Source organism: Crocodylus siamensis, chromosome 12 (genome assembly GCF_052110815.1).
Source record: "Crocodylus siamensis isolate JL-2025a chromosome 12, ASM5211081v1, whole genome shotgun sequence".
Taxonomy (NCBI): Eukaryota; Metazoa; Chordata; order Crocodylia; family Crocodylidae; genus Crocodylus; species Crocodylus siamensis.
In genome coordinates, this window is record NC_143406.1 from 26647327 (window position 1) to 26674713 (window position 27387).

Below are 27387 nucleotides of genomic sequence, written 5' to 3' on the forward strand. Positions count from 1 at the left end.
GTGCAGTTAATGAGCTGCTTCAGCTCAGCTGAGTGCTGAGACAGGCTCAGCTGAGTGCTGAGACAGGCAAAAGAGCAGAACCTCACCAGGGTCCATTTTACTTACTATGCCCCAGTTAGACTGCTTATAAATCACCTCCTCTGTGTTGTCACTTGGAAACTTGCAGGTACTGGGAAGTGAAAGTGCTCACAATGGCAGAAGTCCTGATTTGCTTCTATGTTCAATCTTTAGCTGTGCTTCAGGTTTCATAGTTTCATAGTTTCTAGGGTCGGAAGGTACCTGAGCAGATCATCTAGTCCGACCCCCTGCCATGGCAGGAAATAATACTGGGGTCAAACGACCCCAGCAAGATGTTCATCCAACCTCCTTTTAAAAACCCCCAGGGTAGGAGCCTGCACCACTTATCTTGGAAGTTGGTTCCAGACCCTAGCCGCCCTGACTGTGAAGTAGCGCTTCCTGATATCTAGCCTAAACCTACCCTCTGCCAGCTTGTGACCGTTATTCCTGGTCACTCCTGGCAGTGCACGGGAGAATAGTGACTCCGCCAATGCCTGCTGGTCCCCCCGACTAATTTATAACAGGCCACTAGATCCCCCCTCAGCCTCTCTTGTGGAGGCTGAACAGGTTCAGGTCCTGCAGCCTCTCTTCATAGGGCCTGCCCTGCTGCCCCCTGATCATGCGAGTGGCCATCCTCTGGACCCGCTCGATGCTGTCGACATCCCTCTTGAAGTGTGGTGCCCAGAACTGAACGCAGTACTCCAGCTGCGGCCTGACCAGTGCCGCATAGAGGGGGAGGATCACCTCTTTGGACCTGCTCGAGATGCATCTGTGGATGCATGACAAAGTATGGTTGGTCTTCCTAACTGCCTCTCCACACTGCCGGCCCATGTTCATCTTGGAGTCAATGATGACTCCAAGATCCTTTTCCGCCTCCGTGCTGACAAGAGGGGAGTTCCCCAACCTGTAGGTATGGTGCCGGTTGTTCCTCCCCAGGTGCATCACTTTGCACTTGTCTGTGTTGAATCCCATCCTATTCTCATCCGCCCACGCTTGTAACCTGTCTAGGTCTGATTGTAGCCTATTCCTTCCTTCTAGCATGCCCACATCCCCCCACATCTTAGTGTCATCAGCAAATTTGAATAAGGTGCTTTTTACCCCCTCGTCCAAGTCACTGATGAAGATGTTGAACAGTGTGGGCCCGAGGACCAAGCCCTGCGGGACCCTACTGCCCACGTCCCTCCAGGTTGAGAAGGACCCATCCACTACCGCCCTCTGGGTACGGCCCTCCAGCCAGTTGGCGACCCATTTGACTGTGTGGGTGTCTACACCACAGCCCCCCAGTTTCTTAATGAGAACGGGGTGAGACACGGTGTCAAAAGCCTTCCGGAAGTCCAGGAAAACTATATCCACTGCTACCCCTGCATCTAATGATCTGGTGATCTGATCATAGAAGGCCACCAGGTTGGTCTGACAGGACCTGCCACTGATGTATAAAAGGGTGTTGAAATATGGATTTGAGCCCTCTGTTATTTTCTGCAGATGAGGCTATAACGCAGCCCAGAGACCAAAATAATATTCAGCCTAAGAACTGAACGTTTTCTGACCAGCATAACTGAATGTAGATGAGAATAAGAGCCAAACAATTGCAAAGCCAGAGGGAACAGAATATGTGATGTGTTAAAGATGGGCCATGTAACTCAAGGCCCAGAATGTCCACAAATATGCAGGAAAAACAGGTAGTGATACAAATCTTTCTGAACGAAAAAAATATCTGCGAAGCATTCAGCTCTGCTCAACAAATACAATTGTAGGACAATGGCTGAGCATGTTAAACTGGGACAATGGAGCATAATACAAGTTCATTTCAGGGGAAATACAGAGCAGTCTATCTCAGGAAACTGAGTAGGTACCTGAAGCCAAGGCTTGCTTCACCCACAGGAGATGAAATAGTGGTTCAGAGATAAGTAGCTATTACTTCTCGTTGTAAAAACTGGTATCACTGATTAAAGAATTTGAAGCACCTGTGGTAGAAACTTATTTCATGCCTAACGCTGAAGATATTTGCAAAAGTATTTTCTGGAACTGAACAGAATGACATACAAAGAGCAAAGACCAACACCCTCACAGCATTCCCAAATGTATTTCAGTATATAGGATGACAATTAAGACAGACAGACTAGGAATTCTAGTGAGACATCCAACAACAGAGCATAAAACAACTTCGTAATATTGCAGATGGGAGTGTTGAAATTATAGACAATGTACAGTTTTAATTCACTTGTAACTGGAAAGCCAAAGTAAGAATGGTTATGCATTAATCCCTGTAATTTAAATAAAGCCATAAAACATGAGCATTCTCCAGTGCAAGCTGTCAAAGCAGTAGCAGCTAAGCTCTCAGAAGCAAAAATATCCTCAGTGTTAGGTTCAAGACATGCCTTCTGGCAAACAAAACTGGATGAGTGAAGCTCTAAGCTAGGGACTTAATGCACCATTTGAACTGTCTGGGCCAGATCCTGGCATCCAACTGAATTATAAACAGCACAGCTTGGTGTGTGGGCAAAGATACCATGGAGTTCATCTTTGCTCTGCTTTCCATCATGGCATCCATGTACAGGATGGGTCCCCTAGACTGAGGGCTGCTGTAGCATATGCTGGATGCTAAAAGCACCACATGGTAGAAAGGTACAGCTGGGAGATTGGCACAGTTTATGAGGATCCTGGCCAACCTCCCATTTCCACCAGCCACATTCTCCTGTGCCAGGAACAACAGAGAAGAGGAAACATGCTATAGGAACCACTACACTAGCTATATACCATGAGAAGGTGATTTAAAAACAAAGATGATCCTCATGGATATGCCAGTTCTTCAACCAGAATCTGTGGCAGCGTGGCAAGAAGCAACCTCATCATACAGGAGAACCTGGAATTTAAATTTAGGTGCATGGTATATGGTAATAGCCCTTTGCCTAAGGCACTTCAAAGAGAAATAAGATCTTTGCAGAAAAGAAAATAAAGGAATTAAGTTATGCCATATGATGTCCTTATTGGGACAGAGCACCTTAGAGCATAACAAAAGGTTGAGGCATGTTTGCTGAGAGCAAGGTAAGAGACATCTTCTGTAGTCCCTTGCAGTTGAGGATGACTGTCTTCCATGATTGCCCTATCAGTGGGCCTGCATATGGCTGACAAGGTAAGAGAAAAGGCCAACATCAAGCAACAAAGGAAGTGAACAGTTGATCTGACAGACCTTATCTGTTTCAAAGGCAGGATAAGCAAAGCTAGCTTAATTGCTGATACAGGTAAAATTGATTCAATCATTGAAATGCTCCCTGCACATTGTTAAGTGGATATACATAGATTTTAGTGTATTTGGGGCCCAATCTTGCAAAGATTTATGTACATACTTAATGTTATGCACTATGAGTGGCTCCATTGAAGTCAGCGCGCTTATCCTGGTGTGTAAAGTTAAGCACGTGCCTGAATCTTTGTTGGATCAATGCCCAAGGTTGTAAACTGTTTACAGCAGGGACTGTCTTTCAGTGCATGTATGCATAGCAAATTCGTGCAAGCAATGTCTGATCTCAGTTACAGCCTCTGAGCACTACTAACACAGCAGTGGTGGTGGTGGTAGTAGAAGCAACAGTAATGATAACATTTCTCTACTGTGAATAGACTTTTTAAGGGACTGTTGGAAAATAATATTGCGGGGAACTGGGAAGACAAACACATAGAGCTGTTGGAGCAATTACAAAAACTGTTAATCAAACAATTCACTGGTTTTAACAATGTGAGTTTTGTAATCAGTTAATGCTTCTTTCAAAGGGCTTTATCCAGGATTTACACAAAGAAGGCAGCTAGTTGAAACCCCCAAATTAGACAGGAAGAAATTAGGTCTAAATCAGGGGTCAGCAACATTTTTGGGCAGAGTGCCAAAAACACCTGCAAGCTTGACTTGTAAGATGTTGACATGCCAGGGGTAGACAGAAGAGAAACTGCAAAGGGCCGGATCCTTGTTGTGGCAGTGCAGCCCCAGCCCTTTCCATGTCATCTGCCCCAAGGCATGCGTGCCAAGCAAAATCCCTTTGCATGCCACACACTGGTGCCCATGCTGGGGGTTGCCTACGCTGGTTTAGGTTAAAACCAGTGTAACAGACTGCCAATGTGGCCTCACCAGATTGACCTGAGATACTTATCCTGGACCAGAAACAGGCTGGTGAACTCTGAGCGACCCCAAGGATAGAGCAGGGGAGCCCTGTGCTGTGGAGGAGAAGCTAATTGAAAGAAGGGGTTTTCAATCCCCTCATTCGCATGGAAGGGGGATGGCCGGAGTTGGGGCCAGCCACCCTGAGCCCAAGTTGGCCAGTTTGCAAGCCAGGGAGGGACTGCTGGAGGGGATAAAAGCAGCAGCCGAACGGGCGTGGGGGCTGCTGATAGTGACTCCAGGGAATGATGCAGGAGGCCTAAGAAGAGCTGGGGTGAGCTGACCCAGCAGAGGGAGCAGAGGGACCCCTCTGAAGAGCCTCAGAGGCCCTGGGAGAAGAAGGCAGCGGCGGGGCAGTCGGCCCAGCCCTGCAGCAGAGAGGGAGCTGCATCCAGACGGCTTGGGGCAGAGAGCTGGTGCCCCAAGGCCCCATCGCAGTGTCCTGGGTGTGCCGGGCGTCCTGGAGGCTAGCGGTGGCAGTTGGCCCCCCACTCCGCTGCAGAGAAGAAGCAGTGGTCAGGAGTGTAGGCGGCATCCTTATCCGGAGCAGGGACCTGGACCAGTGAGTTGAGGAAACCCTTCCCCTTCCTTGGGGAAGCAGGACAGCAGCAGGCAAGGCATTGGGATCCTGAGGAGCAGCAGAGCGCCAGGATGAGGGTGCCCAGGAGCTTGGGGCGCAGGCCAGCACTTTGAGCAGGATTGGCGAGGCATATGGGGTGCCTGGTCAGTCATCTGAAGCAGGGGTTTAGAGCAATGAGCCTTGAGAGCTGCCTGTGCTGCTGACCCTCTGCCACTGACTGCCCCAGAGGGGACTCAGTCCTGTCCCTTATTCTGTAGGGGATTGTCATTGAATGGAGTCCCTGAGCTTTGTGCTTGGGTCATGCTGATTGCTGCATAAGCCTACAATGTTACTTGTCTTTTTCATTGCCATGGAGGGTCACCCTTCAGCCTCTTTGTGGGGTTGGGGTTTGATACAATTTGATTGCTGCAGACCAGAAGAGCTTAACCTCTTGCAGTCTGTTGCTTATTGGGAAGCCTGTTGGAGCTGCTGGGAGTGAGCACCTTGCTTTCTTGTGGTAGTATCTCAGTAGTGGCTGAAAGCTGCCAGTTACCCTACCTGTGGTTCTTGAGTCAAGGGTTGACTAATGCATTCTGGTCTGTTTTATGATTCTGGTTATGCCATTTAAGTTCACTTGTAAATAACCTTTCCTATTATTCTTGTTTTGTAAATAAAGTGTAAATAGTTAAATCAGTTACATGTTAGACCTTCTTGGGACCACGGGCTGCTCTGTGGGGAGCAGGGGCCAGCTGGAAAGTAAATTGGTGCTGGCCACAAGCCGTGCCCCACGCTCACCACACCATCCCTGATATTGGGCAGGGGTGGCAACTGTTGAGCTGTTACCTGAGTCACACAAGGTATACCTTCAAAAGACAGCAGTAGATGGACTGGTTTCTCCAGCATGGATGGCAATGATCAAGGACTTTACTTGTAACAGAATCTCACTAACAGAATTAGACAATTATCACCCAGACAAATACAAATTGAAAAGAGACAGAGCTAGAAATCTTATGACAAGGGACATACAAAACCAGTGCCCAGTCTAACAGGCATTCAGCCCACCAGAGAATCCATAGGCCTCAGTACCCCTGCAGAAGAACCACAATTTTATACTGAGATGCTGGAAAGATCATTGAGGTTTGTTTAAAGCAACTGAGATACTGATACTACTCTAGCAAAAGATCTCCATTGCTTTAGGGAAACACAAAATATTGTTATTAATAATAAATAGTGATGGGATAGGCACGGTGAGTTATACAGCACATGGCTTTCTGGCTTTGCTTCTGTAGTTGTTGACATCGCTCTAGACCCTAGACTGATAGGCTGCTAATAAGTACACACCCTCCACCCCCACCTTCACTCCTAAGAGACATTACCATCACTGCATCTTAACCCTGATTCATGAACTCTGTGGCATTACACATAGGGATTTTTCAGCCCTGCTGGTTTGGAGGATGTCCCAGTTTCATTGGGATAATCCAGAGTTCCACCCTCAAAAATGATACTGTCACTCTGTGGCTTCTCTGTGGGGAGTCTGGAGGAAAGCTTATGTCTTGAAAATGGAGACAAGATGAAGTAGTAAGAGAACTGAAGGCAAACACTCCTGTGAGGTTCAACTGAAGGTGACAGAATGCGTTCTCCACAGGATGAAGCCTCATGTCCTAAGGGTGCTGTAGGCACAGGAACCACGCCAAGCTTTAGAGCAAAGTGGAGTCTGAACTAGCTGCACCCGTGAGCAGCCCATCTGACAATTCTTGCATGCTTGGCTCCCACAGGTGACTGACTTGAAAGTAATACCTGTGATGTCCCACATAGCAGTACAGCATCAGAGACCCTGCCAGTGTCACACTGCAGATAAACTCCAGGGACCCAGACAGCATCACGCTGTGAAGTGGCCCCAAGGGTCTTTACAAGTTCTCTCCTGATTTTTTACTTTGGAGGGTTTCTAAAAGAGACAGTGAAACCTTGGGTTGCTAAGTGAGGAGCTATATAGCCCCAGTAGTCTTGGCACCAAAGTGTGTTGTGGCTGAAGAAAGACCTAGTGTTTTTGAAGGCCCCATGTCATGCCAAGACTCCCTCACCCACTGCCATTTGTTATAACAGCTGAGCCCCCAAAACGTCCTTGTCAGAAACACGTCCGTTTCCAATCCCAGCCAGGATCTGATAAGGACCAAGGCATCTGTTCTACATTAGAGGCTGCTAGCTCTTGTTTCTTTCTGTGTATAAGAAGGCCTGGGGAGCAGTGACATGGTGCTCTGACAAGATCCCATCTGGTGAAAATTAGGGAAAGGATAACATCTTTTTTTTGAGAAGGTGTTGTTTTTGTTTGCCTTTGGAATCACGTTCAACTACTACATTGATGGAAATCAAGATACCTTCCCTAGCTGTTAAGAAGACGCAGCCCTGGGCAGACTGATCAATCAACTTCTGTCCCTCTTCCTGTCTCCCCTCAGACATCCACCACAAATTGAGTCCATCCTCTAGATTAGAATTAGCAAAGTGGGAATGAATAGTTAGGATCCTTCTCAGAGCTCTGATGTATGGGAAAGCATCACCAGAGACCCACTACCAATCTATCCCATAGCTTTAGAAAGAGGGAAAGAAGTGAAAGCCAATTTGGATAGATCCGATTTCAGTTTCAAACTGGAAAGATTCAGATTGAGAGAGTGAGAGGGTAAGACCCACTCTGTTCTTGCCACAGGAACTAAGTAAACCCTTCATGTTCACCTGTTACTCTTCAAAGGTGGTAAGGTTGGACAATATAAAAGAGTGTGCATGTGTGTGCATGTGCACATGTTCATTTGTTCCCTCTGAGTTCATTTGTTCTCTATGGGGGACCCAAGGGGGTTCATTTGTTCCGTCTGAGTGAGAATCCCTCATCCTCATGTAAGTCCAGGGACAGGTATCTCATTGTTAAGCACAGCTGTGAAGCAAACAGTGTACTAGGCTGAAGTTTTCAACCCACTCTGAATTTCCACCATGTGCAACCTGGATGGTTGGTGGTGATGGTTTCAATCAACAGATTCCTGCCTAATCAGCACAAGCACTACGACCTCCCTTGTGTTCCAGTCATCGTGTTCCCGTCCAGACCATCAGACTGGCATTGTTGCCGATACCTCAGCCAGGCTCCACTGCTGCTGCTTTTGCCTTCACTGGAGAAAGATAGGATTCCCTGCTACGGTGCTCCTGCTTTCCAGCTATTCCTAACCTATCCTATCTGCACAAGGCACTGCGTGGTTGGTCTGGGGGATTACCCATGGTATCTCAGGCATGGCTTTCCTCTCTCCATTCCACACTGACACCCAAACTCTGCCACCCACAGGTCTGCACCTTGTTGCCTCTGTGACTGCGCAGGGATCACTGGCCTCAGCAACTGGTTGTTTTACTTTCCCAACAGTAAAAACGAGCAGAGCATTGTAAATGATTTTTCCCTTTTCTGACATAAACGAGGCCTGGCTTTTACATGTTTTTTCCAAAGTTAAAAATTTCGTTCTGGAAACCAACTTTTTATTTCTCTCTTCCTTTCTTTTTTACTCCCTCCCTCCCATTCTTTACCAGGTTTCAATTAGTTACCTTTAATGAGCCTTAACACTCTCTCTTCTGCTCCCCCACCCCCTTGCCTGTTTACAGTTGGCTAATTGACAGGGCCAGCTGCAGTGGTGCAACCTCCATGGAAATTCGTCCCCGCCTGCCCCCTGAAGCAGATGCAGCTGGGTCACCCCCAGGGGCAGGGAGGGGCAGGCAGAAATTGGTTGTTTTGATGTCCTAACCTTAAATGATTGCAGACAGCTGTAAGTGCTGATTCAAACACTTAGACCCCAAGGGGCTTAACCTGACAAGACCCAACCAAGAGAGGTCATGCCCTGTCTCAAGCCCTGTAATGAACTGGAGTGTACAGTAGGGACATATCTTCATTTTCAGTTCATCTAGTGGCCAGATACAGTGCTTAACAATTCCTTCCCTGTGCCTGGAGTGAGGTGGGAATTTATTTTCCATGCTTGTCTCATCCATCCTGGAGACTGCTTCTCCTGCAGGAAGAAGGAGACATTAGAGGACCTGCCTTCTCCTGAGGCCGAGAAGAGGGTTCGTTCACTCTGCTCCAGCCCCGGCTCATCAGGCTCTTGTTTGTTCCACCCATCCTTGACACTCCCATAATGTCACTTGCATTGCTCAAGGCTCTTTCCCCTCTAGGGAATCCAGGAGGGAATTTCTTCGTAAACCAACATAAAACTTACGTTTTGTTGTTGAATCTAGTGCTAATTAACCTGACAGACTTAGCTGCAGTTGGAGGCAACAGGAGTTGGGCAAGCTTCTCTAACCAAGTTTGTGCAAGGCACTTTAGATTTCATAGACATTAGGGCTGGAAGGGACCCCAGAAGATCATTGAATCCAGCCCCCTACCCCAGGGGCAGGAAGTCAGCAGGGATCATAGAATCCCAGCAAGATAAACATTTAATGTCTCTTGAAGGCCTTCAAGGTAGGCTCTTGAACCACCTCTGGCGGCAGACTATTCCAAACCTTGGGGCTCAGACAGTAAAGAAGTTCTTCCTTATGTCCAGCCTGAAACAGTCTTGCAGGAGTTTGTGACTATCCAACCTTGTCATCCCTTGGGGCACTCTGGTGAACAAATGCTCCCTCAGATCCTGGTGAGCACCCCTGATAAACTTGTAGGTGGCCATCAGATTACTCCTCAGCCTGCACTTTTTCAGGCTGAAGAGTCCGTCCCATTGCTCTCAGCCTCTCATCATAAGGTCTGTTTTCCTGACCTCTGATCATGCACGTGGCTCTCCTCTGCACCCTCTCAAGCTTCTCCACATCCTTTTTGAATTGTGGAGCCCAAAACTGGATGCAGTACTCCAGCTGTGGCCTCACCAAGGCTGAGTACAAGGGGAGAATGACGTCCCAGGATTTGCTTGAGAAGCATCTGTGGATGCAAGCCAGCGTTTTGCTCGCTTTACTAGCTGCAACTTCACATTGAAAGCTCCCAGATGGAAGACTTTTTTAAAGTCAAGATATACGACATCAATCTCCTGTCCCTTGTCCAGTTGATAGGTCACCTGGTCGTAAAAGGAGATTGGTCAAGCAAGACCTACCTGCAACAAACTTGTGCTGGCTATCCCTCAGGATGTTGCTGTCAGCCAGTCTGTTAAGGATGGTTTCTTTGATAATCTTTTCCAAGACCTTCCCTTGGATAGAGGTCAGGCTGACCCTTTCTTGAAGATAGGTACCATATTGGCTTTCTTCCAGTCCTCAGGCACTTCACCAGAGCACCAGGAGTTCTCAAAGATCTGTGCCATGATGCTTGCCACCTCCTTGAGTACCCTCGGGTGTAAACCATCAGGGCTAGCTGACTTGAAGGTATCCAACCTCTCAAGATGTTTCTTCATGAGGTCAGCTTCGATGGAGGGTAAGGAATCTCCCTTACCCAGGCCTCCCTGTCCCGTAGTGGGCAGGGGCATTCCATGGGACTGGTGAAAAACTGACGCAGAGTACCCATTTAACAAGTTTGCTTTTTCCTGGGTGTCAGGTGTCAGTTGTTCTGTCTGGTTTAGCAGGGGTCCAGTGTTGCCCTTGCTTTTCCTTTGGCTCCCCACATGTCTAAAAAAGGACTTTTTATTGTCCTTGATATTTGCAGCTAGCTGGAGTTCCATCGCAGCCTTGGCTTTGGCTGGCAGTATCCACTTCTGTCTTGACTGGCAGTATCCCCTGCTTTTTCAATTCTGCTTGGCTAAACAGCTCTGCCTGTGCACCTCATTTGTGACCTGCACCCTAGCTGTGCAATCCTTTGCCTCACACACAAGTCCTAACAGTGTTTCTCAGTCCTGAACTGCAGCCTCCACTCTGCTATTTGAGCATGGGAGCTTTGAAATTCTCTGCAAATACACCTCAGACCTAATTTTGCATTCATTGGGTGCGTCTACACCTGCAACTAATGCTATTTAGGCTTACTGTGCAATAAAGCCAGCTCTGGGAAGGTGTCTACATGTGTACCATTGGCAGCAGATTTGCTCTTTATAGGATTAAGCAGATCCAGGCCTGCCCCTATCCTGCTCTGACATCCTGCAGCAGCCACCGGGAGCTTCAGGCTCTGGATGCAGCTGACCAGGTGCCAGGGGTCACCAGTGGGGGCAGACTCAGCCTGGCAGGGATCTCCAGTGGGGGCAGGATCAGGCTGATGGGTCTCCAGGTTGAGGTGGGGGCTTAGGCTGGCATGGATCTCCAGGGGGAAGGTTCATCCTGGCAGGGGTTTCGAGGGCGCTGGCTCAGGCTGGCAAGGGTCTCTGGGGGCATGGGCTCAGCCTGGCAGAGTTTCCATTGCCTCCAGACTCAGGCTGGCAAGGATCTTCAGAGGGGCCAGGCTCAGACTGGTAAGGATCTCTAGGGGGAACAGGCTCAGGCTGGCAGAGGTCTCCAAGGGGGCAGGCCATCTCTGCACCTTAGCCTTGCCGCAGGCCACAGTTCAATCAATGGTCTCCTCTGCTGCCCAGGTTGAGTCTTGGGATGCTTTCCCCAGGGTCAGGGATGCTGCCGTCACTGGTGCTGCCTTTGCAAGGGACTCTGGGTCCATCAGATCTGGGCACATACCCACAGCAGAGGGGCATGATACCCAAAGGCTAGGCAGCTGGAGGTACAGGTCCTGAGGATCAGGCCAGTGGCCTGTAGGACTGCTGGAGCTGACGTGTGCCTACAGTGCAGAGACATAGTGCCCAGGGGCCAGGGAGCAGCCAGCAAAGGCCTGGGAGTCAGGCTGGAGCTCTGCAGCTAGTATGTGCCCAGGGCAGGGGCATGGGGGCACATGCCCCCCCAGATCTGTGCGTAGGGTGGGGCAGATGCAGGCTGTCTGCTGCAGGCTCAGGGCTCCTCAACCTGCTGCCCTGTCCCTAGGACCCTGCGCTGGCTATGCTGCCATGGCAAGGCACCCTCTTCTTGCCTGCCTGGAAGCAGCAGGGGTGGTGGCAGCATGGCATTGTGCCGCCTGCTGCTGCCAGGCAGGCATGGGGTGCACAGCTGGTGCGGGGTTCCTGAGAGAAAGGCAGCAGGGTGGGGAGCCCCGAGTCCTCGGCAGGCAGTCTGCATCTTCCCCCTGCTCTGCTCGCTCTGGTCTGGAGGTAGTGGCAATGGTGGTGGGAGAGGAAGATGGAAATGTGTCCCACCTTCCTCTTTTGAAAAGGTGGTCACCCTAGTCAAGCCAGGGGTCTAGGGGCCAGCCAGGGACTATGACAGAGCTCCCAGCCACCTGGCAGGAGGCTGGCCCTTTGCTGGTCTGAATGACTGAGACTAGATACAGGTAGCAGATTTACTGCGCGTTAACTGATTTTACTGTGCGGTAACTCAGTTTATGATTACAGTGATGCTTTACTGCACAGCAGATTAGTCTACTGCGCAGTAAAGAATTTTGTATAGATGCACCCATTATAAATTAAATTGATCTGTATGCCTAAAACCAGCAAAAGGGCTGCACATCATTCAAAACCCACTTAAACTCAGTATGAAAAAATGTTGCAGGAAGTGGCTGTTGTTCACAGATCTATTCACTGTGTGCTGTCCATGAGTTACTATTCACCATTCATTATTCTCTTGTTTAAAAGTTCAGTCACCCACTCAGCAACCAGAAACAATGCCATGTGACTTAAGTGATTGGTTGCATGCCACAAATACCAGCTAGTGAATAGGCAATATGTGAGCAGCCTTTTGGTCTCAGATTGCTTTTCCAGACAGTTTGGTGCATACAGCAAACCCACACATGGAAAATCAGGCTTGATTTCTGAACAAACAAGATCTAAAGCAGATGAATAATCCTGGCCAAACTGATAATGTTTTAAAAATATTTTATTAATTTCAGATCAGTTTTTGTTTCTGAGACCTTTCTTGTTCAGCGTGGATAGTAGCGTGTGCATGGATTACATTTATTTTAACAATATTCCTCTTTCTTCTGTTCAGCTTGTGATTGTCACCCTGTTGGTGCAGCTGGTAAAACCTGCAACCAGACCACGGGGCAGTGCCCATGCAAAGACGGAGTGACGGGACTCACCTGCAATCGCTGTGCTAAGGGCTACCAGCAAAGTCGTTCACCAGTTGCTCCATGCATCAGTGAGTAACAGTCAGCTCTGCCTAGTTCTAACTGTGTCTGTGTTCCAGTGAATAGGGATTTACCAAGTCCCAGAACACTAGAACTCAGGAGTACCCACTGAAATTAGCAGAAGACAGTTTTAAAACTAACAAGAGAAAGTACTTTTTTATTCAGCATACAGTTAACTTGTGGAACTCACCACCATAGGAAGTGGTGTAGGCAGATAAAATAGTCAGGTTTACAAAGGGACTAGGCTGATTCATGGATGATAAATCCATTACTTGCTATTGAACAGTACAGTCAGAGATGTATCTCCTGGAGTCTCTAAATCAATGATGCTGGATGCTGGGGAAAGTATTGAATAGGGAATAGATCACTGTAGATCAGGGATTCTCAGTCCCTGTCCTCCCTGTCCTGCATACCAGATCTGCCCCATACAGCCATGACATCCAGGCTGCAGGGTTCCCCAAAGGTCCAGAAATTTGTCTGCAGAGGAGCAATGGCAGCATTAATTGTCGCTCCTCTGCTGCCAAATATCTGGATCCAAGCAGAGCCCTGCAGGCTGGACAGCATGACCCTGTGTGCTAGATTGGGCATTCAGGCTGGGCAGCACGAGGTGGGATTCAGGCATGCAGGCTCCAATGTGGACAGCACAAAGTGGGATCCAGGCAATGTGAGGTAGGGTCCAATTGGGGCAGTGTGAGATACAATGTGGATGCATGGGGCCTGATCTGAGTGGTGTAAGGCAAGATCTGGGCACACAGGGCTGATCCAGGCATACAAGACCCAATCTGGCTGGCAGGGAACTGGATCTGGGTGCACAGGGCCTAATGTGGGCAGCAACCCTGCAAATCTGACCCATGGATTGGCCCCATGCTGCTCTGCTGGCCCACAGGGCCAAAAAAATGACCACTGCAGTTATAGATGTACCCAGTTCAATGCTCTCCCTCTAAAGCATTCACTCATACCACTGTCAGAGATAGGATACTGGGCTAGAGGGACCATTGGTCTGACCCAGTATTGTACTTCTTATGTTTCTGGATTATATCTCTTCACTGCCTTTATGGGTGAAAAGTCAATTAGCCATTGTACTGACTTGTGTATTGTATTATTACTGTAGTACTGTGACCTGCAAGCTTACCTTCTCTTAAAACTAAGTAATCTTGGCCTTGATCAGCAGATGACTGGAAACCCCAAATTGTTCAGTACTAGAATTGATGCCTTAGAAGGCTGTGTACCTCTGGAGAACTTTTCATGAATGTTCCAATAACCATTTGGGAACTCTGTGGGAGAGGTTTCTTCTATTCACTAGTCTACCTCTTTCCCACTGCAGCTGTTGTCTGGCTGTCTGAATGGGCAGCCAATGCAGGCTTTCACTGCCACATGGGCAGCAATGGGTTGCAGTGGAACTGGAAACCTTGGGAAGGCTGTCAGAGTCCATCATGTTCCTTGCCTCAGGGAGGGAACAGAACTGGAGCCTTCTTATGTCTGGAGCACACATCTCTCTCCAAAGCTAATCTCAATGCTGCAGGGAACACAGCGGTGGCTCTTCTGGCTCTTCAGGGAACAGTGGTAGCTCTGGTGACTTCTCTAAAGGTTACCTGAAGCTTTTTTTTTTTTTTCCTCCCACTGCAACAGTAGTCGAGTTATCCTAGAATCAATGAAAGCGTGACAAGGTCTTTCTGTTCTAAAAGCAGAACCAGGAGGAAAGAGGAAGAGATAAATGAGCAGAGAGCATTTCTTCCAGGGCTCAGCCAGTGGTAGTAACAGTCAGGGGAGAGAGTTTTCTTGTAGAGGTTCATAGAGAGCATGACATCACCCATGCTGGCCTCATCCCTTCCATTCGGTTTCTCACCTAAGACTCTGCCACCCACCCATATACACAGGCTGTGCTTACCAGTCCGGGAAGTGGAGAGCACAGTTGGATCCAACACCAAGCAACTGCTGAAATTGTATATCTGTGCACAGGTAGGCACTATGCACAACGATACCCTGCACTGCCATGTGGGATGATCTGGGTTTATTTTCTACTCTGTTCCTATTTAGGACTTCCTGGGTGTGGCAATGCTACAACCATAGATAGCTATTCAGATCTTCATGGCAACCATAAGCACAGTCCTAGATCCTCTTGCTCCTGACCACAGATCTACTACTTCCACTTATGTGCTAGTCATGTGTAAAATAAGGCCTGTAATACATGCATATGAGCACTTCTGATTCTATCCCATGAGAGGCAGAAGTGACACCAAGTTAGGGTTCAGATCATTAAACCTAGAGGTTCAAGATACTATCTTCCTCTATCTCTGTGGATTCTGGGTCAGGTACTGCTCGCAGTTCTATCACTGCAATTCTGGAGTACAGGCCAGTTTCTGGTTGTCCTGAAGTCAGGGTAAAACTTCCATTTTCTTTGACGACAGTGAGATTTGGCCTTAAGTGCAGGGGCCAACTCCCCTCCTAACATGACTCCGCTGATTTAAGTAGAATTATTCTAGCTGAGAATTTGGCTACTGACTTCAGTGGAGTTCCTTTAGATTTTAGTATAAAAGAAAGCAGAATTCAGCCCACTGTGAGTGATGGTCTACTTACACAGAGAATTGTCTGTCTTAGCCACTCTGCTGGTACGCGTTGCTTGTCTACACAAGATCACACTGATCACCAGATTTGGGTTGGGAAAGAAAATTTCCCTCAGGCTCAACTAGCAGGGAGCTTGAGAGAGTTTTGCCTTTCTTTGCAGCATGAAGTGTGGGTTGCCTGCTATTGTCCTCTGAGCACATCTCACTTAATTAGTTCCCTACCATTGCAGGGACCCTGGTCATTAGTGGCATCTTGGTCCCACCTGTTCTCCATTTGTGGCACACAACCTGAAGACCAAAATGCCTTAGTGTAAACCAAGTTACTGTGCTCACTTCAGGAGTGTCTGAGTGAAATATAATGGTCTGTGATATACAGAACATTGGGTGAGCTGGTTTAATGGTCCCCTCTGAAATTAAACCCTTAAGAAACTCTCCATGATACTGCTCTTGTTAACCTTTCTGCAAACACTCCGTGGTAGTGTTTGCCCAGGGCATATCTCTTAGGAAATCCTTCCAATTTCCAGGGCTCCTTCAAGCTGCTATGGCACAATGGCAATTACAACAAGGAGGATGGTTTGTGATGGTAACCTCCTTTTAACACCTTCTGTGTTCCTGGAGTAGTAGCATAGGAAACCAACAGGACATACTGTTAGGTTCTTCCTAGATAGCTGCTGGCCATGGACTCTCCAATAGTGGTAAGAGGGGAGGAGCCACAATTTTTTTTTATTCTGAAGGCAACATTGGGCAGTATCTTACCTTAAGATATCTCACCTTTTCCTTTCCAGAGATTCCTGCCATCAACCCAACCTCCATGGTTACCAGCACAGAAGAGCCTGCAGGTGAGTGCTCTTTATTCCAGGAAACAAAAGGCACAAGAAGGCTTCTTTCCTGGCACTGTACAGCTAGGTCTGTCTATATAGTCCCTCCTGCCCCTCAACCATTCCCTGAGGACTCCCCACTACGCCCCTCACTAACTGTGTGCTGGACTGTAATGCTGAATCATCCCCTCACACCTGGCTTGGTCATGGAGAGCCAGCAGCCAGATTTCCTTTGATGAAAAATAAAATATGCAAATGAGGTTTTAAATCCTATTTATTTTTGGAAAACAACCAAAGAAACTTGACAAGAGTTCTCTGGGTTTTTTTTTTCTCATTTCACTATGAAAAAATACCCAACACCCAACTAGGAATCTGCTTGTGCTTTGGCCAGTGCCAGCTCTAACACTTCAGGGGATTGGAAAGGGGGGTTATGGGACCTATTGCTTTCTCACACTGGTTTTTTAGGGGCTTGTTTCTTTAATCTCCTTGAGTCTCCTCCAGACACAAGCAATTTCCCCTGAGCGCTCTTTGTCTCTGCATCAGCCTCCTTCAGGAAAAGCTTGGTTTTCCAGTCTGCCATTCTGCCAAGACTCACAGGCAAGGAATACAGGCAAGGATCACCTCCTAGAGCATTGGCTCTCAACCAGGATGCTGGGGCACCCTGGGTCCCATGGGATCCTTTGAAGGGTGCTGCAAGAAATGTGAAGAGGTATACAGATAGGAGAAGGCTCAGGCTCCAGATGTGAGGAGATAAGCAGATAGGGGCAGGCTCAGGCCTTTCCTGCTTGGCCATTCCCCCACGCCCTTGGCCTGGTCCTTCTGCATGAGATAAGCACTGTAATAAATCAGTTACTTCTTGAACTGGGGTACCACTCAATTCACAAAGTTATGGAGGGGTGCCTCAAGTCTAAGGACGTGTGCATTGTGTCTAAAAAGGTTGAGAATCACTGCTCTAGAAGCAGGCCGAAAAAGGAATGGATCAGCTTGCACTAAGAGGATGTGGTGATACTGTGTCAAATTGTGCCTGACTCTTGTATAAGAAACCTTCCCTCCATCAGCTCTCACATGGGTGCCTGGCACAGCTGCTGCTGTTGTTTTCTCAGAGATCTGAGTGGAGGTTCCTGGCCAGCTTAAGCTGACTGGTTGAACCTGGTTTTTGAATGTCCATAAACACTAGGGCAGCAGGGTGACAGTACACTATAGAAAGGAAAAGGCTGTTGTCCCCAACATCATCTACATGTTTATGGCAGACTCAGGTTGTCATGTCTCGGGGTTTCCTGGGAGGCTCACTTCTGTTATGGAGGACCTGTAACAGGAAGGGGCTTTGGCAAAGAGAAGCAACTGTCCATCCCAGCCCCCAGATTTCTGTTTGGGGGGAAGGAGCTGAAACTTCACCTACTCCTGCTAGGTCTCTTGGGCAGATGGACCACCCCCAGGGTCAACAAAGTAAAAGCTGGTGAGAGCTGTAACTGCATGTTCACCTGGATGTGTGAACCATTCCCCAAAGCAGCAGATGCTTTCCACTGGATGCCCAGCTCTGAAACCTAGTCCTAGAAGGGCTCTGGCATGCTACAGAAGAGATGTTGTAGCTTGCCACCCTAACCTTCAAGCTGATTTTAGTGTAGGAGAGACAGGGTAAGACTGATGGGTTCACTGGTATGGAGGCAGGACTCCCTGAGCAGAGGTCTGACTGCAGTGTGTATATTCTGGGGTTGTTGTAAACTGCCTTTAATGGAGGAGGTCTAATAAGCATTGTATAAAAACCTAGAGTGGTTGATTGACTGATTAGCTTTCAGGGTCAAGCTGTCACTGAACTGCATAGTCATCTTAGTCAGCCGCTTACACCAAATATACTGGTAACTCCACATGTAGCTCTGGGCTCAAGTGAGAAGTCTGAGCTGACCAGCAGCCTGCCTTTGGGGTAGCACTTCAGGTTTTGATTGGACAAATGCTATGGCATAAGTGTCAAATGATCTCTTGGTTTCTGCCTTGCCTGTGGCACAACAGCTTCCTTTTTCTCGGCCACTTTTCCATCCCAAGCCCTGTACAGTTCTTCCATCTCATGCCTGTCTGTTTTGTCTGTCATGTGGATTTCTTGTGTTTACCTCCATACTGCCCCAAGCAACCTCAAACTTACTGTGTATCCATTTGTAGTGAGCTTTCCTGGCCAACCCAGGAATATTGCTTATATGCTTTCTAAGTGTGTAATTCTGACACCTTTCTCTTCCTTCCATCCTTCCCTTAAGCCCTTGGTCTTCTCATGCCCTTCAGCATGAAAGTAGCAGACATCCTGCCCTGTTTCACTTCCAATCAATGATACGTATGGGGATTATGGTGTCAAGATGACACGAAATGTGGTCCCTCTGGGTCACTCAGCTGTTTCTTGAGGGTTGCCTCACCACTAGCTGAGAGCTGGAGACTGCCTGTAATCATGCAAGTCTGAAACCCAGACAGGGTGAGAGGTTAGGGATTCTGTGCTTCGTAGTTGTTCCATGCTATCAAGCCACCAGGATGCTTTATACTGATTCTGTTTTCATAGTGTGAATAGACTCCTACTGCTATGGGTCTTTATTAGAATGCCCTGTTAATTCATGCCTGCACTTAACTTTTGCCCAGGCACCCTGTGTAGAAAGTGTGGATACAATAGTGTAGAGTCTAGGGCTGGAAAACAATGACAGCCTCCTCATTCTTTCCCAGCCCATCAATACCTCTTGTGTGGTTTGCTCCTACTCTGACTGGACATGTGACCCCCCCTCTGTCCCCCACAACAGCACAAGCCTCCAAGTCTCAGTCCTGTGGGGAGTTCGCTGTCCCCAGCCTCAGCCCTTCTGCACAATGACTCTTTTGTGCTAAGAACGCCGTGAGAATGTTGTTCCTCGTCTCCATCTTCCGTGGACTCTCGGCTATATGAGTTCATGAAATCCCTGCTCCCCTCTGCTCCTTCTCAGCCTGGCTCAAGAGTGGGGCCTTCAACCTCAGTCTTTTAGGCATTTTTATTACCACATTTCTGTGGTTCTCCTCATCTTGCCCTACTCTCTTTTATTTGATTTTAAAAGATTGACTATTCGCCTGCAAGGAAATCCTACCTCAGTGTGCTCTGGGGTGGCTGCATTTCTATGGAGTAGCTGAGCTTGGTATGGCATGCCAGATCCTCAGTGGGTATAGCTCAGCATCACGCCTTCCACTGTAATGGACCAGCGCCAAGTTACACCAGCTGACGATCTGGCCCCTGTTAAATACATAGAACAGGAAACTAGATGTATTGCACTGAGGTGAAATGTAAAGTTCCTAGACTAGCTTATAATGTATGTGGAAAATATTTCATTTCATGCTACAGCTATGGAATTAAGCCAGTGCTCTGGAAATCATGTGTATTGTGACATATTATTGGACAAACAGCAGGGAATGGCCTATTCTGTGCAGTGTTCCTTGTGAGGGAAGGCTGACAGTAATAAGCTCAATTTTGATCCAGAGTGTCAAACCAAAGGGCTCCTCACAGGCCAGATCCAGACATAGTGGGGTAGTGGTAGGGTGAGCAGTGACAGCAGCATGGAGGTTAATGCAGTCACCATTTGTTCCCTGCCACTGGCACATGTCCCCAAAGGGGCTCCATGCCCGGGATTTGGCAGCAAGCCCCACAACACTTGCCCTGCCTCTGATTTCCCAGCCTCTCTGGGAGCTCCACAGGCCACATGAAAGCTTTGTTCTCTGAATAGGGCCCATGGACCATACATTTGACCCCACTGACTCACAGCATCATGGTCCATGCTCCAACACCATCTCCTAAAGTGCCTCCTGCTGGAAGACACAGGGACTACAAGAGTCGTACACCCAATTTTCTTACCCATTGTTCCATGCAGCAAGGGTGGACAATTATTTTGGCTGGATGGCTACTTAACGAGTTTTGGGGAGCTGTCAAGGACTGCATGGGTAGCCTCACCCCTTTACAGGTGCCCTGCCCCCTGGTCATCATCTTGGGACCAGAAGTTCCCCTCCATAACCCCTGACCTTTGCCACCAGAAGTCCTTCCCCTTGCCCCCCCCAAAATACTCCTTTTGGGAGGGGGAGTTGCCATCTTGGAACCAGAAGAAAACCCAGATCGTACACTAAAAGTCAAATGCCTACTATAACATATTTAATTTTATTACAAAAAATATTTTTGTCATGATTTTTGTTTGCGTAGTGTATATAGAGGTGATTGCATAATAACTAAAAAATAAAGTCTTACTCCTGTATATTGTGCATATATAAGTTTGGTACCATGGGTGAGCATGGAGGTTCAGGGAATCCAAGAGACATCCTTTCAAAGTCATCATGGCTCTGGGTGTGTGTATGGGGGGTGTGTGGTTGGGGTGTGAGGGGAGCATGTCTATGGTATCCTTGCAAAGTCCTCATGGTTGTGTGTGTGTGTGTGGAGGGGGTTATATGGTGGGGTGTGGGAAGGGTGTGTGCATGCTGGGGAGGGTGTATGTTGGGGTGTGGGGGGTATATGGTGAGATGTGGGAGGGCAGTAGGGTATGTTGGGAGGACGTATATTTGGGGGAGTTGTGGGGGCAGGGTGTGGGTGTGTGGCTTTTGTGGGGTGTGAGGGTTTGTGGCGGGATGTGGTGACACCCTGACACCCTCCCTCTCCCCATGGTGCACAGCCACCACTAGCAGCAGCAGGAGCACCAGCACGCGGGGGCATTTCATAGATTCATAGATTCATAGACATTAGGGCTGGAAGGGACCTCGGGAGATCATCTAGTCCAGCCCCCTGCCCAAAGGGCAGGAAGTCAGCTGGGTTCATAGGATCCCAGCAAGATAAGCATCCAATTTACTCTTGAAGGTATTCAATGTAGGTGCTTGAACCACCTCCGCTGGCAGACTGTTCCAGACCTTGGGGGCTCGGACAGTAAAGAAATTCTTCCTTATGTCCAGCCTGAAACGGTCTTGCAGGAGTTTGTGACCGTTCGACCTCGTCATCCCTTGGGGTGCTCTGGTGAACAGACGTTCCCCCAGATCCTGGTGGTCACCCCTGATAAACTTATAGGTGGCCATCAGATCACCCCTGAGCCTGCGCTTTTCCAGGCTAAAGAGTCCCGTGGCTCTCAGCCTGTCATCGTAAGATCTGTTTTCCTGACCTCTGATCATGCGTGTGGCTCTCCTCTGGACTCTCTCAAGCTTCTCCACATCCTTTTTGAATTGTGGAGGCCAAAACTGGATGCAGTACTCCAGCTGCGGCCTCACTTGTGCCCAGCACAGGCGTTCATACCCGACATAGCTTCCTACAGGGGGAAGCAGTGGGCAGGGTTCCTCTCCACTTCCAGCAGAGTCCCGGGACCTGCATGGCAGGGGGCAGGGAAGGCAGTTGGCTCCAGCACACGAAGCTTCCCTATGTTTCTCTGTGAGCGCTGGGGGCTGCACATGTGCTGTGAAGAGTCCCTGTGATAAAAGTGGCCTGGCAGGGCTGTGCTCCTTGCCCCCATATGCAGTGCTGGCTGGAGCCACATGCTGCTGGGCAGCAGCGCCAACACTGTGCATGACTACGCCTGGCTGCTGGTGCTCCTGCTGCCACCAGCGAGAGTTGTGCACACCCCACCATGATCCCTCACACCCACACCCTGCCCACCCAAGCTTCATGCTCCCGCTCCCCCCCAGGTGTGGGCTGTGCACTGCCACCAGCCCCACGCTCCCTGCCACGGCCAGATGTAGCTCTGCCTCTGCTGCTTCCCTACCTGCTCCCTGGAACAAGCAGGATGCTGGGGAAGCAGAGCAAGTCCCCAGGGGCTGCAGCAGTGGTGGCAGCAGCCCTGCCCAGAAGCTGTGCTGGCAGGGCTGGGCCCTTCTACCCATGAGGGTGGGAGCGAGGCACAATAGGTTATGTTTCAGGGGGTGTATATATGTGGGTGCCTAACTCCCAGCCTTGTGGGTGGAAGAGCTGGGTGGGGTGCAATTAATTGGCAGGTATGTGCAGGCCAAATGAAAGTGCCTGGCAGGCCAGATCTGGCCCGTGGGCCATATTTTGTCCACTCCTGCCCATACAGTGTCTCTGATAGCCAGATTTGCACTAGTCTTCCCAGTTTAAGATGGGACTGGAATAGCTGAAGAGCCCTACAGCCCTAACCTGTTCCTTCTATCTGGGTAGACAAGGGTTGGTAGAACTACACATCCAGTTACTTACAGCAACCCCTGCTCAGAAACGGTGAGATTGGCACCATCATGAGCTCCTTCTCAGTCAATGCTCCTATACTATTCCTTTCAGAGGCTCCTGCTTTTCATCCCTCATTTTGGCAAGAGGAGAGTGGGGGATCTGAAAGAATTTGTTTGGTCTTAATTTTTTTTGGCAAGAAGGATTGTGGGAAATAAATTCAAGACAACTCCCTAGTTCATTCAACAGAAGCTTTTTGCTTTTTGGCCATTAAGAGTCCTAATTAGGAACATCAAAGAAGAGACACTTTGGAAAGGGGTGGGGTGGGGAGAAAGGGTTTTTTGTAAGACTTGATTCCAAGGCAGAGTGACACTTTGAGAGCAGTTGATCAAAGTACTTCCCTCCTCCGCACTGTTTTAAAAATAGGAATGTTCTTAGAAATTGTTTCTAATATTTTCAGCTGCATAAAAATAAAGCTCTCTTGGTGGATACCCTAATGTTTACTTTGTTTTAGTGGAGTGGGTCTATGTTAAGTGGCCTGTAGTTTTATCTGTGGGTTTGTTGTTTTAAGATTTCCAGCTTCTAGCTCAAATGTCTTTAATGCAAAATAGTTTGCTGTTAACTGGAGTCCATTCCAGTAAGGTGCAGAAATCCACATTAGGTCTTGTTCCTTGAACCCACATTCCAGATGGGGACAGTGCTCTAGTTCATGTTGAAAATGGAGAAAATAAAATACTAAGACATTCTTGTCCTGTGCAGTTCCTCTCAGGTGCCCTTAACCCAGCTGTCAGGGTGTTTGATAATGCATGTATCCTCTCCAAGAAGTCTTTCCTGCTTGCCACCTTGCAACCAGCTCAGGATCCTAGTTTAAGTCTGAGAGGGCCACACTTCCTTTTGCTGGTTTGTGAATCAAGATATCCTTCCCAACAGGCACTGAAAGAGTTTTGGGAATGAAATCAGGAACCCAGCCTTCTCCTCTTCTCTTTCCCTCTCTTTCCTCCCTTAATGCCAAGGGAGAACGTGTCTTTCACATTTCAACATCCCCCTGGTTTTTCACTGATGCTTCCCCAGTGCCCAGACGTTTGCCTCCCAAGCTGGTGGCAGTTAGATGAAGGGAAACATGACTTGGACTGCTTCTGGTGCATGCTCCCCTGCTTTATTGATTTCTTAAGTATAGGACACTCTGACCCAGATTAAAACATGTCTTGATTTCTTAAGGCTCTTGGATGAAGTTTGCTCTGATGAAAGGCAGAGACTGTGGCACTTGAGACCCAGGCATGTGTGCATGTAATCACAGGGTGGGACCAGACAGCTCAGCACAACTCAAGCTACGTGTAACAATCATGCTGAAACACAGTGGGGATCTTGTGATTTCTGTGAGGGAGATATCACAGCACTCATGAGGCCATACTTGCTCCTGGTGTAAATGGGTTTACTCCCAGGGAGGTCACAGGGCCAAATGGAGCAGCTTGCACATCTTCATTGGTGGTTTTCATGAAGAAGCTGTGTGGGTATCTGTCAGGGATGGTTTGAATGCTCCATCTATTCAGAGAGCAGGACTAGATGGCCTTTGAGGTCCTTCCCAACCATATGATGCCATGATCTTATGACGTAATGCACGGTACAGTACACGGGCATTTGGAAGGAATCCCACCCCACCTTACACTTACACTGATGTTGCATTGGAAAACTGGGAGATAGGTGAGAGTCAGCACTGGAGTCCTGGAGTCAGAAGGCAGATGTCAGAGAGTAGACAGGCCGCAGCAAAGTTCCTGTCACCCAGGTGCTATGTGGGAGGCTGGCAGCTTACTCTTCCTCTTGCCTCTTCCTCTCCTCTCTTGCCTCTTCCTCTTCCTCTCTTGCCTCTTGGTTACTCTCCCTGCTGCATCTCTTCCCCATCCCACTACGCCATGTCCAGGAAGGCCAGTACTGCCCACACTTGTACATGTTTAGCTCTTGTATGTTCATCCAGCTGTGCACTTAATATGCCCCTTGGGCCAGATCAGCTCCTCTGCTTTATTCCTTTTCCACTGAACCTTATTGTCTACCATAAAGCCATGGGGCTCCCCCCTACAAAGGCACTCCACCAAGTCACCCCATGCATTTTTAAAATGGGGGCCTGGAGGGGAGGCTGGAAGCCTGGCACCGCTTCTCTGCTTGTCCCTGTCCCACCTAAATATTGATTTAAAATCTCATCCAAGAAGCAAGCTCATCCACCACTGAAGCTATTTGGAGGCCATCCTTTTCTGGAGATGGCAGGAGAAGAAAAGGATCTCTGGATGGTGCAGCTCTCTGACACACATATCTCGGGGTGGGGGTGGGGGGGTGAGTAAGGAGCCCTCTTTCTGCTCACGCCAGCTCTGAGCAGTTATTTAGTGAGTCCCAACATGCTTACCCAGCTCCATACATAATATCCCCCCACATCCCCTGTCCATAAAAGCAATGATTTCATCTTGAAAGGCTTTCTGAGTCTGCAGCAGGTGTGTCACATTCTTTGAGGTGTCTGGTAACAATGTTTCATTGTTTCGAGCCTCCTGCTTTTCAGGTGTTTGGCTTCTCTCCCCCCACCAACCTTTCTCCCCCCACTCCCATCTCAGGCAGAGCCCTGGCTGTTCTCTAGCATTTTCAGGGATCTCCTTTTCTCAGCTGGCTTTTCCTGGTTCCCAGATCTCTCCCTCAGAACACGTTCCTCATGACCTCCCACCCCACACTGCAGTTTCCCCAAATGTGAGTCTGGCCATGTAATGGAATATCTTGGATCTTGTATTTATTCATATTTATATTTACATTTTTAGTGATTATTATTATAAAACATTTTCTGTTTAGTGAAAAAAATCTTGTTCTCTGTTAGAAGAATTAGGAAAGCCTGTGGAGTGCAAACTAGGTCTTTAAAGGAATTCAAAGTCAGCAATAAAGGATTTGCAGCCATAACACCTAATTAAGTTACATCTCTCTTAAAACAAAATATTCCTTCTTTTTTTTAAGCAGGGAGAAGTAAAGCAGATGTGCAAATTAACTCATTTAGACATATACTCACACATACACACTCACACACACACATATGTGTACATGTGGGGCCAAGTTTTGCTCCTGTTTTCCTTCAGAGTCAATGGAGCTTACACCCAAGGATGTCAGGGCTGTATTTGGTCTTTTTTCCACACTTTTCACTCTGTCTCCACTACTCATGCATACCTGTTGTCTCTTGTTTTTCAGTTCCTCTTTCACTTGGCCTCTCATAGCCATATTCTTCCTCAGGCATACCCTAACTTGTATGTCATCTCATGCACATGCTTGTATGTCATCTCACACATGCTTATTCACAGCCATGTTACATAAATTCTAACATGCACACAGCACCACACACAAGCCCTTATCGGTCTCTGTCACTCAGAATACGTACCTATTAAGGCCTACAGACCCATTCATTCTTCCCCCATATGTTCAGGGCCTGTTTTTCCGCACAGTTAAACTGGAGTTGCATTAATGCAAAACAAGGAAGTAAGAGGAGAATCAGGTCTTTAGCGCACAGATGAACATATACACACACACACAACCTAGCCATATAGCCTCAAACCCATAAGTCCCTACACATTGTGTGCACGCGCACACACACACTCTCTCTCTCTCTCTTCATCTCTCTCTCTCTCTCTCACACACACACACACGCGCACACACACACACACCTACATTCTTGCACTCTCCCTCAGACACACTTGCACACAAATGGCAGCTATTTCCTTTCTATGCCCACCTGGATGCATGCCATAAAACTGGGTCCCCCTGCTGAGCACGACACATTCAGATCATTCCTGGTGGGGTGGAGCGTTCCAAGCTGGGCTGGGGAGACTTGCTTAAGTGGAAAAAAGTTTAGGGGCGACTGAGGGAGGAAGGGGAAGGCGTGAACTTTGGAAAAAGAAAAGGGATTAGGGAGGCTGGCTGTGGGAATGTGTTTGTGGGGGGAGGAAGAGAAGCAGTTTACTGAAGTCTGTTTCTAATCTTCTTTTCCCCTTCTGTTTCAATAAAGCTTTCATATCGTGACACAGGTGAGCAGCCCAAGCTAACCCAATCTGCTTGAGTTAAAGGGATTCATCAGGTACATTTTCTTTGGGAGGAGAAAAAGTCATGGTTTGGTGTGGGGGTTAGCTCAGTGCTAGGGAAACCCAAGGGGAGGTGAGCATTGTGCTGCCTGGCAAGGGACTTCATCATGGTAGCACTCCATCTTACAGAGTGATGACAGGCCCGGTTCTACTCCCAGCCACACCATGATCAACTTGCAGTAACTCCTCAGATGTCAATCCCAATCCACAGCAGTGCAGGTGAGAGTAGAGTGCAGTCCAGCATTATCCAAGCACTTGGATAAGTGAATGATAGTCACCACATGCTTCCTAGGCAGGCAGCTGGCATGTCCCTGTTGCAGAGAAAAGGAAACTGAGGCATGGGGAGGGGAAGTCCACTGACAAAGGGTGTAGAATTCAGGGAAGCCCTCATTGTGTTCTCACATTGCCACATCCAGCTGGGTCCTGAAGCCTCAAGTGCTATGGCCAGCAGTGAGAGAAGTTGGGATGGAACTTGGGCTTGGTGGTGGTGATCTGGACACACAAGAAAACTCCACAGTCTGGCGTTGGGGGGTGGCAGCACACATGTGTACGGGGGAGCTGACAACAGCTGCTTGGGTCCTTCCCCACCTTGCCCATACCACAGCATTCACCACCTCAGACAGTGGTACCTGCTGTGCCTGCGCTGTGTCTACTTCTTCCCAGCATCAACTGTTTCACGCTTGCATGTACCCCTAAAGGAAAAGCTTGTTCTTCCTTCTTTGTCCATGAAAAATAAGCAGCAGCTCTCAATAGACCCAGTAGGGAGCTCCTGCCCATTTAAGGGGCCTTTGGTGCCAGGCTTAGCCATTCCTAGAGATTTACCAAACAGCGGGAGGTGTGTTTGGTTGCTATACTCGCAATGCAGTGGCAGTGATCCAACTTGTGGCTTGGGCTGGGTATTCCCAGAGGCTGTGCTATAGCAGAAGGAGAAAAATAGA

At 48.4% G+C, this 27387-nt stretch overlaps 1 protein-coding gene across 1 annotated transcript in view; it reads left to right on the forward strand.

The window, feature by feature from the left end:
• The window catches only part of NTN3 (netrin 3), a 99868-nt gene that overhangs the window by 53453 nt on the left and 19028 nt on the right, over positions 1–27387 (forward strand). Inside the window, exons 4-5 of the mRNA XM_090024046.1 lie at positions 12702–12851; positions 16190–16243. Coding sequence (XP_089880172.1) covers positions 12702–12851; positions 16190–16243 — 204 coding nt within the window. The remainder of the gene's footprint in view (positions 1–12701; positions 12852–16189; positions 16244–27387) is intronic.